The sequence below is a fragment of the Diplotaxodon limnothrissa genome, linkage group LG14, assembly GCF_057381915.1.
Source record: "Diplotaxodon limnothrissa isolate DT_005_m linkage group LG14, D_limnothrissa_male_GT1.1, whole genome shotgun sequence".
NCBI classification, from domain to species: domain Eukaryota; kingdom Metazoa; phylum Chordata; class Actinopteri; order Cichliformes; family Cichlidae; genus Diplotaxodon; species Diplotaxodon limnothrissa.
Window position 1 is genome coordinate 5,384,937 of NC_140609.1, and position 14,935 is coordinate 5,399,871.

A 14,935-nucleotide genomic window follows, 5' to 3' on the forward strand; every position below is an offset into this window, starting at 1 on the left:
TTATTTTCTTTCCTGCTGTTTCCCCATATTTAGAGTAATGGACTTCGGTTTATGCTGGTTGCTGGATTTTGCCAGTTTCACCGAGACTAGGGGTTAAATTTGGCATCTGTCAGCTCTGCTTCCTCATCCTCTCTGCTGCAGCTGCAGCTCCACACTCCGATTTCTCCAATGCTGCTATCGGGCTTGACAGCTGCCCCACCTCGGTCTGAGGCTCCAGTGATGAGGGTGACCAGACGTAGCCTCTCGTCCCAGTCAGCGATGAAGGACCCCTCCAGGAAGACACCCGAGGGGTCCTTCCATCCATGTCGTGGCCCTCCAAAGATGGACTGCTGTCACCAGTTTCCTCCTCACCAGGGAAACCCCATCACTGGTCACCAGGCTGTTACACTGAAAGGAGGTGCTGTTGGCTTGAATTAATATATTTATGTATTTATAGTTTGAATCCATGGTGATAATAATTCAGTGTACACTCTAATCTCTGAGTGAGTACAGAATCCCCATACAGAACAGCACAGAATATCAGAAACTGTATACAAGGACGACAGCAGGGAAAATTTGCACAAACTGAGATGCTATTCAATTTCTCCACATTCTGGGTGGAGAATCTTGGCAGTAAACCTTACACTCTTGCTCACTATACATCGAGACTGTCTCTCCACTCTTTACATATTCCATATGTATGGAGAAGGAACCCCCTTTATCAGGACATGTGGATACTTCTTTAAGACACTCTGGCTTGTCCTATAAAACATCTGTGCAGATATGAAAACTATGATTCTTTGATCTCCACTTGCTGTCAGATGTAGTGTGCATGTGTGCTTTGCATGGTACAGTGTGTGTCCATTGCCTTTGTGTTGTGAAGCCTGTTGGTTGGTTCCCATAATTGCTGTTGCCCTAAAAAGAGAAAAAAAGAAAGGAAAGGTCCTTTGTAGTGACTCTAATATGTGGCTGTGATTGCTCCTGGTATATTATCTGTGGTCTCACAGGTTCATGAATCCAGTGGAACCTTGCTGTAGCTGATGCTGTGGGCACCTGGTCTGTTTCTTGGGGTCTTGCGAGTTGAACACTCGCCTAGTCACCTAGTGTCACTGCAGCTGGCTGTATCCTTCTGGAATACAGGTCTTGTCAACCGATGCAACCAGTTGGTTCTTACTGTCGCTGATGCTGTTAGCCCAGTGAGCAAGAGTTTTTCTCTGGCTCTCTGGCTTCTCTCTGGCTAACGCCTGCTCTGCTTGCTCAGAGTAGTTCATGTGCTAGGGCCATTGAAAATGGTGGCAGACACTGTCAAGTAAGCGACCAAGTCCAGGAGGGTGGAGACTCCATTTCAGGTGGCCAACCAGATCTGGTGCAAATTTGGAAGGGCAGAGGTCGACCTTTTGCCCTTGTGCACCCCTGCCCCCAGTGTCTCCTCTATGCCTTCCCTCAATTCTCTCTCCTCCAGTTGATCCTCTGTTAAGTCCACACCAAGGAGGTGAGGTTGAGCCTGGTGGCCCCTCTTTGGCCCTACATGCCCTGGATCCTGCTGCTCTTGGCTGGGACAGCCTGTGAGCTTTCTGTTTGTTTTTCTGTAGAGAGACAGAAGGCAGGAGAATAAACCAGCTGTACTCCACTGAATAATCCAAGGTGTACCCCTAGTGGGAGGTGAACAATATGAAAACAGCCCCACAAGACGGAGACAGAGCAATACTGGGAGTATATGGGAGAAGGACAACTCATAAAAACAATGCTCAGTTGCTAGTGGATCTAAGAGCAGACCTTGGATAAAGCAAACTCCCTGAACAGGATCCAGTAACCATCACATGGTAAATAGACTGGTTCTTATATAGCGCTTTTCTACTCTGAGCACTCAAAGCGCTTTATACAACTTGTTCATTCACCCAATCACACCCATTCACACAAACACTTCTCTAGGTTTTAAGTGCTACCTAACTAACATTCATACCCATTCACATTCACATCGATGAATGCATCGGTGAGCAACCTGGGGTTAGTATCTTGCTCAAGGATATTTGACATGCAGATTGGAGCAGATCGAACCAACAACCTCCCGGTTAGTAGAGAGTAGTAGTAGAGAGTAGAGTAGAGAATGCCTTTACACATGTGTACAATGAGATAGAGCATCTCCTACTCAGTGCAGTGTGGGAAAGAAAGGGGGGTGATGTGCACAATTCTGTGCCACTATATACATATGAACAGTACTCAAATGTAAAATGTAAGTATCGGAAAAAAATAAATAGTGTTGGCATATGGCTTTATATATGAGTGGGACACAGATAGGAATAGGCAGAAACACCACAGGGGCAAAACACCAGCTCCTGTCAGACAGAGCAGTCACCCAAGACTGTAAAACCAAGCTCACCAACTTGTACACCGCTTGGATTGACTGCAAGCCTATGACTCAGTGCCTCAACCCATGGATCCTGGAATGCAGAGAACACCACAAGATAAACAGGACCCTAATGGCCTTATCAGAAATTCGATGGAGACGTGGCGAACAACACTAGAGGCCAACGTCAAGCCAATAGCACAAGTCTTGTCCCCACTGCTGTTCTGCATAGGCCTGAACCCCCTGCAGATACCAAGTACGAAATGCAGCAATCGTCAGCCACCTACTCTATAAGGATGACATGAAGCTGTATGCCAAGAGTGAATGAGACATTGATTCACTGATCTAAACCACTAGAAGCAATGACATTGGGATGCTATTTGGACTGAAGACTGAAGAAATATAAATAAGCTTCCAAAAACCCCAGAAAGGTTAATGAAAGGTTGGAGCCGCATGTAGACAGAGCTGGGCATTGCTTCAGGAATGGAACTAATAAACTGTGCGGGCCATTCAGCGTCGTACTTTCCCTTGAGTGTATCATTACACTGCAGCTCCATCTGAATCTGCACAGGTGCACTTCAGCAAAGTCCGCTGACTTGGTTCAACATTACTTGGCAACAGGGAAAGTGAGGCAGGTTGCACTGGTGCATTTGTGACAGCTTCACTTGAAATGCCTTCACCGCATCATACATGCCATGTCCACGAACAGACAGATTTCCTTGCTGAGCTCAAAAACTATTGAGAACTTTTCCCCAACTCAGCCAACGGAACTCTGTATGATATGGAATGTCGGCAAACTCTGAATATATTTCCCACATAAGCTCAGATAAAATTTACGGTTTGCATTGCGGTGATCATTACATGCTCCATTTTTAGGACTTCACCACACAGCGTTTCCTGGTGTATGATGCAGTGATATGCTGTTAACTCACCGGTACAGTTTTCCTCCTGCATATTTACTCGCATCCTGCTGACTAGTCTGCTTTTTTCACCACACAACACCAGCGCTCCATCTGTTGTAAGTCCAACAAGTTTGTCCCAGGGCAGTTTCATGTCGGTTACCCTTTGACGCACGTTTTAAAAAATGTCTTTTCCTGTCGTTGTCCCGTGCATCGATTTAATGTTCAATATTTCCTCTCCACGGATGAAGATGGCCAGTTGTACAATGTCCATCATGTCTGTACTTTCATCCACAGCAAGAGAGTATGCAATAAAGTTTTTGTCACGGCTGCGCAGCAGTCGTGTGGTGAATTGAGAAAAGGATCCAAAATGCAGGCACTGGCTGGTGTGCGAGTGAATGTTTAATTACAGAGGTGATAAGGTGACAAAAACAGGATGAGCAGAGCGGGGAGAAAACAAACCTAAACTGGGGAAAACTAAAGAACTCAAATTAAACCAAACACGCACGGGAGGAGGAACAAAATGCACAAAGAAACCTGGCGGAGAGACGCAGCCTGAACACCGGGTTACACAGAATTATGCAAACGGACATGGAGTTAAACAGACAACGCAACAGAGAGCACAGGCTTAAATACACGGGGAGTAATCAGGGAATGGGCCACAGGAGGGAGACACAGCTGGGAGCAATTAGGCTAACGAGACAGGGGAGAGGTAAAAGTGAACACACTGACATGAGACATGAACTTTCAGAATAAAACAGGAAACTAACAGACAGAGAACCAGACAGGACACTGAACTTGACAGGCAGACTCATGAGCAGACACAATAACACCATGGACAGACAGAGAGAACACAGGCAGGCATGAAACAAAAACACTAACACTGTCACGGTCTGGCTGGCAGACCGTGGGGAGATGGGGGAAATAGGACCCAAACGCCGGACTCTTCAGTGCAACAGTGTTTATTTACAAGGTGGTGAAGTAAACAACAATAAATCCCCAGTTTCCCAGACTCCCGTGGAGTGTCTTCTTCCCAAAAGTCCCCGTGTAGTGCTCTCTGCCCCAGTGTCCCTGCACTCCCCGTGCTTACTGCTCCTTCTCGTCCCACACTCCTCCTGAGGGGAAAACAATAGAGGCAGCCGTTAACACTTATCCCAGCAGGCATACACTCACACTTGACTTGTTTGAAGACTGACGTGTAGTCAAACGCAATAATCCCGCGTCGGTGGAAGCTCCATCGCTCATCTAAATAGCTCCCCCGACGAGCCCAGATGAGGAGCAGGTGTGCGGCCAGGACTTCGGGTGTGGCCAGCCCTCAAGTTAGACCACGCCCCCAGGGCTGAAGGTGCCTGTAACTTGGCCACAGCAGAAAGGCAAAACACACACATACCTGCCTACATACAGATGTGCATAGGGGCAGTGCAGACAACACACCAAATAATAATAATAATAATAATAATAATAACAATAACAGTCACAGTCCCCACTGCCCACGGACCCCGAGTCCCCAGAGCCGGGTCCGTGACAGTCCCCCCCCTCTAAGGGTCGGCTCCCGACGACCCAAAACACAACAAAAACCACAACCCAAACATCTCAGGGCGGGCGGCGGGGGGGAAACAGGACGGAGGGCCGGAAAACCCCAGTTCAAAAGTCCAACCACTGCCATGGTGGCAGCAACAGTTCTTGCGGCCGACCCAGTGGACCGCAAGCAGGCAAAACCCGCTATGGGTCAGGCAGTGGTGGGAGAACCGTTCGGGCGGCCTACCTCCAACCCCGTGATGGGAGCAGAACGCTTCAGGCGGCCTGCCACGGATCCGGTGGCGACGGCGTTGCAGTTCCGGCGGGCGGCCACGGGTCCGGTGGCGGCGGCGTTGCTGCTCCCGCCTCAGCACAACCCACGATTCCCGATGTACCGGCCGGGCTGCAGGACGTGGCGGCCGGGCTGCAGGACGTGGCGGCCGGGCTGCAGGACGTGGCGGCCGGGCTGCAGGACGTGGCGGCCGGGCTGCTGGACGTGGCGGCCGGGCTGCTGGACGTGGCGGCCCCTCCGGCACGCCGACCTCCAGCTCTGGCTCAGCGGATCCCTCCGGACCTCCGAGCTCCTCCGGTGGCAGCGCGGGCTCACCAGGCTCGCTGAGCTCCTCTGCTGGCAACGCCGGTCCCTCCGGCTCGTTGAGGTCCGCCAGCAGCGGTGCGGGCTTCTCAGTGGGTGGCTCGCTGAGCTGCTCCGGCTCACAGGGCTCCTCCGGCATTAGCTCGCTGGGCTCCTCCGGCATTAGCTCGCTGGGCTCCTCCGGCATTAGCTCACTGGGCTCCTCCGGCTCGCTGAGCTCCTGCTCGGGCAGCGCGAGCTCCACCCGCGGCTCCCGCTCGCTGAGCTCCTGCTCGGGCAGCGCGAGCTCCACCCGCGGCTCCCGCTCGCTGAGCTCCTGCTCGGGCAGCGCGAGCTCCTCCTGCGGCTCCCGCTCGCCGAGCTCCAGCTCCGGCTCGTTGAGCTCCTCCAGCAGCGGCGCTGGCCCCCCAGCTGGCTCGCTGAGCTCCTCCGGCTCGCTGAGCTCCTCCGGCTGCAGCGCGGGATCCCCCCGCACGCTGAGCCGGTCACCCGGCGGTGACGACGGCGACATGGCAGCAGCAGGCGGTGGATGCGGTGGCAGAGCAGTGGATGTGGAAGGTGGAACAGATGATGACTGACCGACTAGCTGGGCAGCTAATTGAAGTGAGGGTGATATGTCCAACATGAAGGGTGGAGAGGAAAACAATGTTACCGCTGGCTCAGCAATTTCCAGGGGGCCAGAGGCAACTGAGGCCTCCGGTTCAGCCTCTGGGGAAGCCCTGGGGAGAATCTCAGCCTCCCGATTGTCTGTAGTGGCAGGCTCATGTTCTAGCACTGGGTCCGCGGCTCCTCGTGCGGTCAGTCCAGAGTCAGCTGGTTCTTCCCAAACCACAGGAGTGAGGTGAGCTACGGTTTGACGAGGATGACGCCGGCGCCGTCTCTTTCGTGTTGGCGGGGCAAAGGAACCTGTCCCCTGTTCATCTGTGACTGGATTCGTTAAAATGACAGGGTCCGGTCTACTCACTGTGGTGACCAGCACTGCCGGTCTTTGGTCTGCTGGCACAGAGGCCATTGAAGAAGTGAGAGGAGATGGAGTAGGGCGCCGTCCTCCTTGCAGTGGAGGGTCCAATAGGTGAGCAGCAAGCGGCGGTGGGAAAACCTTCCGCCTATTAAGAAAAAACCAGTCAGCGAGGGCTGCCAGGGAGGCAGCCGCATCCTCCTTGCCCGGACAGCCTAAACCAAACAGTTCAAAGCTAGAGCTAGCCCTCAACACAGTTACAATTTGAATTAGTTTTGCAATGTCCAGAAAGCTCATGGAACAGGTGGTTGAAGACAGGAAGGCATCAAAAAATACGACCTGCATGTGTCTCTGATGTGGATCCGCCGCCTGGATAATGCTCCGACAGTATTTCCAGAGCTGGGCGAGCAATTCCTCCTGTGAGACGGTCCTTGAGTCCGCTGGGCCCATAATGGCGGGATTATTCTGTCACGGTCTGGCTGGCAGACCGTGGGGAGATGGGGAAATAGGACCCAAACGCCGGACTCTTCAGTGCAACAGTGTTTATTTACAAGGTGGTGAAGTAAACAACAATAAATCCCCAGTTTCCCAGACTCCCATGGAGTGTCTTCTTCCCAAAAGTCCCCGTGTAGTGCTCTCTGCCCCAGTGTCCCTGCACTCCCCGTGCTTACTGCTCCTTCTCGTCCCACACTCCTCCTGAGGGGAAAACAATAGAGGCAGCCGTTAACACTTATCCCAGCAGGCATACACTCACACTTGACTTGTTTGAAGACTGACGTGTAGTCAAACGCAATAATCCCGCGTCGGTGGAAGCTCCATCGCTCATCTAAATAGCTCCCCCGACGAGCCCAGATGAGGAGCAGGTGTGCGGCCAGGACTTCGGGTGTGGCCAGCCCTCAAGTTAGACCACGCCCCCAGGGCTGAAGGTGCCTGTAACTTGGCCACAGCAGAAAGGCAAAACACACACATACCTGCCTACATACAGATGTGCATAGGGGCAGTGCAGACAACACACCAAATAATAATAATAATAATAATAATAACAATAACAGTCACAGTCCCCACTGCCCACGGACCCCGAGTCCCCAGAGCCGGGTCCGTGACAAACACATAGCAAACCTAAACAAAAGACAAAACAGAATAACCGAGAACAAAGAATAATATAAAGAAACACAATAAGGTATGAAGCACAAGTTTACTGTTGCCATAAAGAAAAATCCTCAGACTCTGGACCATGACAGTTTTTGCTTCTTTCACACAACTGTGTTCTTAAATCAGTGGCCATCTCACAAACCCGATCAGCAATCGTATTTCTGCTCAGGCTCACATTTGCCAAAATCTGCGTTTTGTCTGGACACAAGATGTCGCACACCTTCATCATGCAGCTCTTCAGAGTGGTACCGGGCTGATTTGGCTTTCTCCTCTGCTACAATAAAACTTGCTTTCACAACAGCTTCCCTTTGTGATTTTGCTCTGGTGAAAAAGGTCTGCTGAAATGTCACATTCTTCTTTAGCTCTTCTACTTTCTTTAGTTTCTGCTCTGCACTTAGGTTTTTCAGCTTATCCTGACTTTTTGTCTCGAAGTGCTGTCTTAAATGAAATTCCTTAATTACAGCCACATTAGCTCCACCAATAAGACACACGGGATTACCAGCAATGTCTGTAAACATATATTCAGTCACCCACTGCATGGCGCTGAAAGGCTCTGCTTTCAGATTCAACTTTTCTCTTCGCCATTGTGAGCGGCTAGCTTCGCAATAACAGAAGTTTGACTTGATTGATAGTGATGTGCGGATCGATACTGAAATATCGATTCCTCTGATACCAGTCATTTATGTTCTAGAATCGATTCTCACATTAAAATATCAATACTTTAGTAAGATTCGTCTCTTTTCAGCGGAAATTCTGCTGATTCACCTATTTCTGCAGAATTTTCTGCCTTTTCACCTCTTATCAGCACAATTCTCAGCAGCGTCTGCTCATTTCAGTAGAATTGTCAGTCTCTCCACCTCTTCTTTGTGAGAATAAGTTTAGCTCAGTGAGATGAGTATCTGCCTTGAGACCAGGAGGGCCACGTTCGAATCCTGCTCAGGACAACGTTTTTTTTTCCACCACTTTTCAGCAAAAATTTCTGTCACTTAGTTTTTTCTCATAACCCAGTCTCAATACAACGTGGCAACAGTCACTTTATCCATTTAAAAGTGTGTTTGTGTGTGTCTGTGTGTGTATATGTTTTTGTAGGTTTGTGAAGAGGAAGAGATTGCTGCACAGCAGGCATCACTCTCTGTGGATACTGTTCATTTTGCTGGGAGTCTGTATTGCCATTCAGACCTTTGTCACCCATCAGGCCAGGTAAAGTCCTATTCTCAACACCAATTTTCTCAAACCAAGTGGACTTTGTTATCGTTAATTTTTTTTTTTTTGGACATTTCTTACTGAATCTAGCATTGGTGAAAAATAACTCATGTGACGATTATAAACTTTAAAATATATAATATGGTATCGTCTTGATGCATGCTCAATCATCCAGGTAAGTAAATCTCCAAAGGTTGATTCTGTTCATCTGGACGTAGCGTTTTCAGTGGGAGAAACGTTTCGTCACTCATCCAAGTGACTTCTTCAGTCTCAGCTGACTGCAGGTTTCAGCTTCATCATAATGAAGGAACTGACCTCCCAGCACATTGTTCCCTCAGTGGACTGGTTTCAGTCATGCAAATGTACTGTTTTCTAAGATTGGGGAAACCAATCGTTTGAAAACACAAACACAAACACAAATTTTCTCTCCGTTTTGGCCTCCGATCCAAACTGGGACGGCGTTTTCGCATTTTGAAAACGCTCTCGAAAATGCATACATTTGAAAACGGTGCTTTCGTGTTGCAGTGTGGACAGCAAAAACGGAGACTTTTTGAAAACGATGACACATTTTAGTCATGTGATTGTTTCTCAATTTTGACAGGCTTATTAAAGATTAATATCAGTTTGTACATGCTTCAGATAGCTTTTCTTCAAATTCTTTAATTCTCACTCACTTTTGCAACTTTGTACTTTTGTGTTACTCACAGCAACAACCCCACCTCATTGTTAGTCCATTTAAAAAACTTGGTGCTTTTCCTCGACATTTTCCCGCAATGTTTCAAAGAGCCGGAAAGTAAATAAACAGCGAGCAGAAATGAGGCCGGTCGAATCGTCTTGCATTTCACACATGCGCAGTGCTGGAACGTAAGCGTTTTCTGCCGTTTCAATGTGGATGCACAACTCTGTGAAAATGACTGAAAACGATAGTGTGGACGCGGAGCGTTTTCAGACAAAGATGCCGTTTTCAAATCTATCCGGGCTAGTGTGAACATAGCCTTAGGTTCACACTGAAAGGCCCAATCACCACGAGTTTTAAAACGAGTGTGCTGTACCACCAGCAGTCTCTGATCTAATGACCTTAAAGCCCGAGAAGATGAATTTGGTTTCAGCAGGTCAGATAAATATTGAGGAGCTTGACCATGTAGGGCCCTAAAGGTTAGAACTAAAATTTTAAAATGAAACCTAAAATTTGCAGGCAACCAGTGAAGGGAGGCCAAAACTGGAGTGATATGAGATCTTGTCTTGGTGCCTGTTAAGAGTCGTGCTGCAGCATTCTGCACAGTCTGAAGACGATTTAAGGCTGATTTGTTAAAACAAGTAAACAGACCGTTACAGTAATCTAAACGAGAAGAAATAAAAGCATGAATAATCATCTCAAGTTCAAGCTTTGATACCATTAGTCTGAGTTTAGAAGTATTCCGTAAATGATAAAAACAGTTTCGGACCAGCTGCTTAGAATGCTGCTCGAATCAGAATCAGAATCAGAATACTTTATTGATCCCTGGGGGAAATTGAGTGACATCGAGCTGTCGAATATGACGCCAAGGTTTCTAAGGCTTGATTTTACATAAGGGTCTAAGAAGCTGATATGCTGCCTGATTTCTGGGACCATGTGGTCCTTTACCTTTCACAGGAAGTTTTCGGCATATAGAAAGTCACATTCTCACTTTTGTTTAAACAAAATTGAAATGTTCCTTAAAATGCCACAGTAAAGGACCTCCAGTGCATTAAAATGTGATGTCAAAAGTTCCTGACCTAGAATCAATAATATAAGATTTGAAAGTGAGGTATTTTATTGTGTTTATGACGTTTTCCAGGAATGGCAAGCTAGTACAACTCCAGCAGATGAAGTTCTCTATCAAGAAAGAAAAAGAGTTTCCTCACATAAGACCTGAAGACACAAGATTACAACAAATGGAACAAACTGCAAATGGTAATCATCAACATGAGCAACATGAAAAGCCTTCATATTCTTTAATCGGCAGGCTTGCAAGCTCTCAACAGGAGGGGAGAAAAGTTACACTGGGCAAGCTGCTTCTACCAAAAGACCGAAACAAACCAAACGTTGACCTTCCATCTTCTCTGGTTTCCCATAGTACCCGGAAAGACATAAATCTAGGGACAGAAAAAAGACTCACCCGCTCTCCCACTCCTTCCAGTTTTTTGAAGACTCAGAACAATACTCACACTCAAGCAACCTGCCATCCAAAGTCTCACATCGTTTTCCTCAAGACACACAAGACAGCAAGCAGCACTATCTTAAACATCCTGTATCGCTATGGCGAAAGCAGAAACTTGACCTTCGCTCTCCCTCTAAACAAACAGAGCCAGTTATTTTATCCATTTTTCTTTGTTCCACATTTTGTCGAAGGAGTTAGCAGCAGAAGTGTGAAAGAGTTCCACATCATGTGCAACCACATGAGATTTAAAAAATCTGAGGTGAGTTTCATCAGAAATGTATGTAGTTCCATGGCAACCACAGCAATTATATCAATTTGATATGGTTTGGTATTCCAGTCAGCCTGACTAAGTACCAAAATGTGTTAATTGGCCCAAAATAAAAGCTGCAGTACACCCTGTTACAAAGTTTCACATATCAAGACCTAATGAAATATTATCTAATGTACAAATTATCTAAACTACAAAGCAGGATTCATTCTTATACAGGTACCTTAAAGGTTAACCCTGGGTTTGAAAAGAAAATTATCACAAGGGTATATTGGCATGGTAACTCATACTGCAAACCATTTACCAGAGCTCAGCAGGTGTGCACAATGTGTAGGAGAACACAAAGCATTATTTAGCATCATATCATGACATCTTATGATATGATGGTACCAGGTTACCATGTTACTGTGCTACATGCATGTATGTGTCTTCTTAGTTTTTGCAACGTTTAGACATTAATCTAACACAGTGATACTTGCATTTGTTACAGACTGACCAGAGAGAAGTGATTTTTTTTTAAAAGTTACTTTTTAGACTGAATCTATGAATCTATGATCTAGGCTAGTGTTTCTGAGATGATTAAATTTTGTTGTGGTCCTTATAGGACAGGTACTACAAACCCGTGATTTTATAGACTATTATGCATTAAACATCTGCAGCAGTAACACTAATCCATGTAGCAGTGATGGGGAACATTTTTCTGCAGAATAAATACTTTTATCATTATTATACAGTTACATGTGTAGAGAGGTGTCTTGTAGTATCTTATGAAAAACCTCTCTTTTCATAAGAGAGGTGTTTCTCCCATTGCTTTTGCAAATTGGTTCTAATAAAAATCCTTCACCAGTCACAATTTTACACATTTAAAAAAATAATTTTACAGGCAGGAAGGATTCCAGAATGGTATCTGGTCTAGTTTATCTTATTGAAGACTAATAAATATTTATTTATTTAATTCATTTACTTTTAGTTTTAAGGGGTGGGAGTCTTTCACGTCTTGCCTCTCTCTAAAAGTCATCTCATAACACTGCCTTTTAACCCTTCCTAGATTAATGGCCAGGAACAGTTCAAATATCACTCAGAATTTCTTTCCTTTTTGGCATTGCGTGAAAATGCACCTGAAGGCTCGAGACCAAAATGTCTCCTTTTATAGAAGTTCTGACACTTGTTAATGATCATTTAATCAGTGCTTTTGATTAGCAGCACCTGGCTGAAACTTACCCTCTAAATTCAAAAGAAAGCAGTAAAGACGTATTATTTTTTCACACACTGCATTTTGTTATTGAAATAATGTGACATATTTTGAAATTCATCTGAATTTGTTTTTTTTAATCTATTTTTATGACTTGCTAAGGTTGACAAGAATAAACATATATAGCACATGGATAATATAGTGATAACACTACTGGTCTTCAGAACAACAGGTGTCTGACTGTATAATTTACTATGTATTTCCCAGGTGGCAAAAGTGATGCCTCAGGATACCTTTTACTTTTCCATCTTGAGACATCCTGTGGCTATGATGGAATCCATCTTTAGTTATTATAAGAGCATCCCAGCCTTCCGTAAGACATTTAGCCTGGAGGACTTCTTAGACAACAGCTGGAGAAACTATAATGCATCGGTAGCCAACAACCACTACGCTCACAATATTCTGGCTTTTGACTTTGGCTTTAAGAATAATATTGCAGCTGGTGCTGGAGACTTTGAGGAGAGAACCACTGTGGCTATTAAAACCATAGAACAGGACTTTAATCTTATACTAATTTCTGAATACTTTGATGAGTCCATGGTCTTGCTCAAGTACTCCCTCTGCTGGTCCTTGGAAGATATGGTTTCCTTTCGGCTCAATAGTCGCAGTGAACAAACTCGGCATTCACTTTCACCGAACACTGCAGAAAAAATCAAGAAGTGGAATGCTTTAGACTGGAGGATTTACCTGCACTTCAACACAACCTTCTGGCACAAAGTTGATAGTCTTGTTGGACGACAGAAGATGGAGAGGGAAGTAGCTCAGCTGAGAAAGCTACAAGTCAAGCTTGCAAACACTTGCCTGAAAGATAGATGTGCGGTTGACCCATCACTGGTAAAGGATGCTAGGCTGAAGCCTTTTCAGTATGGAACAGCTGTCATTCAGGGCTATAACCTAAACCCAAACTTAGATATACAAACCAAAACAAAATGTCAGAGATTTATCTTACCAGAACTGCAGTACACACATCGTCTGTACACCAAGCAGTTCCCAAAGGAAGCTGCTAAGCATAAACAGGCAACTAAGACTGTTAAATAATCACCTAAAGAAAATTGCTATGATGGCAAAGCATCAGAAATGGGAAGACCTGAGCAGCCTGACCTTAAGAAGTAAAGTCAGGTCTCAAAAACCAATGGGCCTCCACAAGTTCTCTGTTAACAAAAACACAAGCTAACAATAAAACAAGAATACCACGAGTAATACCTGTGACTAATAATCACAGGATATGTGATATGCTTGAGAAGTATGTGTTGGGTATTAAAAAAAATTTTTGATTTTTTTTTCTTTTCTTTTCTCTTTTTTTAGTAGCCACACCAGTGGTTAAGTTGAAAATATGAAAGCCGGAATATCATATCACTTTGGTGATTATTCATTCTTATGAATATAAGAGGCTAACCAAGCCCAATATTGTTAGCTCCTGGATGTTAGAAGACACAGTCAAGAGTAAAATGTTTTTGACGAATTGTTTGTTTTCTTGCTTGTTTGCTCATTTAAAACATATCTTTGAAGTACATGGCAGTGGGTTGAATTTTGGACTGTTTTTGATATCCTGTGTTGTTTTAATTGGTGAAGATAGCAACGGAACTTGAACTTGACTTGAACATGCTAGTTCAAGTCAAGTTGCTTTTTAGTGTCATTTGAGCCACAGTAATACACCTTGAAATAAAGTAATGTTCTTCCAGGATCAATGTGTCACAACATAAAAAAAAAGAAAAGCACATGGCATTAAAATATCAAATTATATAAAGAATAAAATATACATATATGAAATGTATTAATCTGTGTGTGTGTGTGTGTGTGTGTGCGTGTGTGTGTGTGTGTTTTGAACATGGTGTTAACAGAGATCCAATTTAGCTGTTGCTTCCAATCACACCCCTGCAGGTCTCACTGTCATTGCCCACATTAGTGTTGAAGCACCCCACCTGGGAACTCCATGAAGGTAAGGTACTCTAAACAGTCATTTGGCACATAGGCACAGGCACCTTCCCCAAGCCTGGCTCCAGAGTGAGCCCCGGTAACCCTATCCCGGGGAGGGTGAACTGTTTCCTAGATTTTTCACCCACAGGGGTCTCCTGAATTGCTCGTTGTCTTTTCCCTCACCCAGGACCAATTTGCCATGGGAGACCCAGAGTGAATCCTCTTCTCTTAACAAAAAATAAAGGATCTTTGACAGGTAGCACAGTGTCCTCTTTCTAAAGTAAATCAATCAAGGACCTTTTTATGGAAACTACCAATGCTGTCTGAGTTACAGTACCTCCAGTATAATCATTTGAGGGTTCTGGTGTGGTGCCAAGAGTGATTGTCTGCCTGTGTTTAAGCTGTTAAAAATGACTTTTTGGTCTTTAATCTGTCAAACATATCCCAAAGATGAAAGCGTATATGCAAGTGCAATAAGGAAGATTGGTAATCCCTCACCTGGATGTTTTCCTGCATGCTTAACTGCTAGTCTACCACAGGCCTTTACCCTGGCTCAGAGGTATAAGAATAATCCGTTCATTTAATAATGCTGTTCTTATAAGTACAGTTTCATTAACCATCGCCTTGTACAGAACCTGGGATATCAAGGCAGCCTAGATACCAGCAC

General features: G+C 45.5%; 1 protein-coding gene across 1 annotated transcript; it reads left to right on the forward strand.

Annotated features, from left to right (window-relative positions):
• Positions 1-302: 302 nt before the first annotated feature.
• On the forward strand, positions 303-13,389 carry gal3st2 (galactose-3-O-sulfotransferase 2). The gene is made up of 4 exons (XM_085371095.1): positions 303-397; positions 8,538-8,648; positions 10,469-11,090; positions 12,559-13,389. Exons 1-4 carry the CDS (start codon positions 303-305, stop codon positions 13,387-13,389), a joined length of 1,659 nt encoding a protein of 552 aa, XP_085227221.1.
• The last annotated feature ends 1,546 nt before the right edge of the window (positions 13,390-14,935 follow it).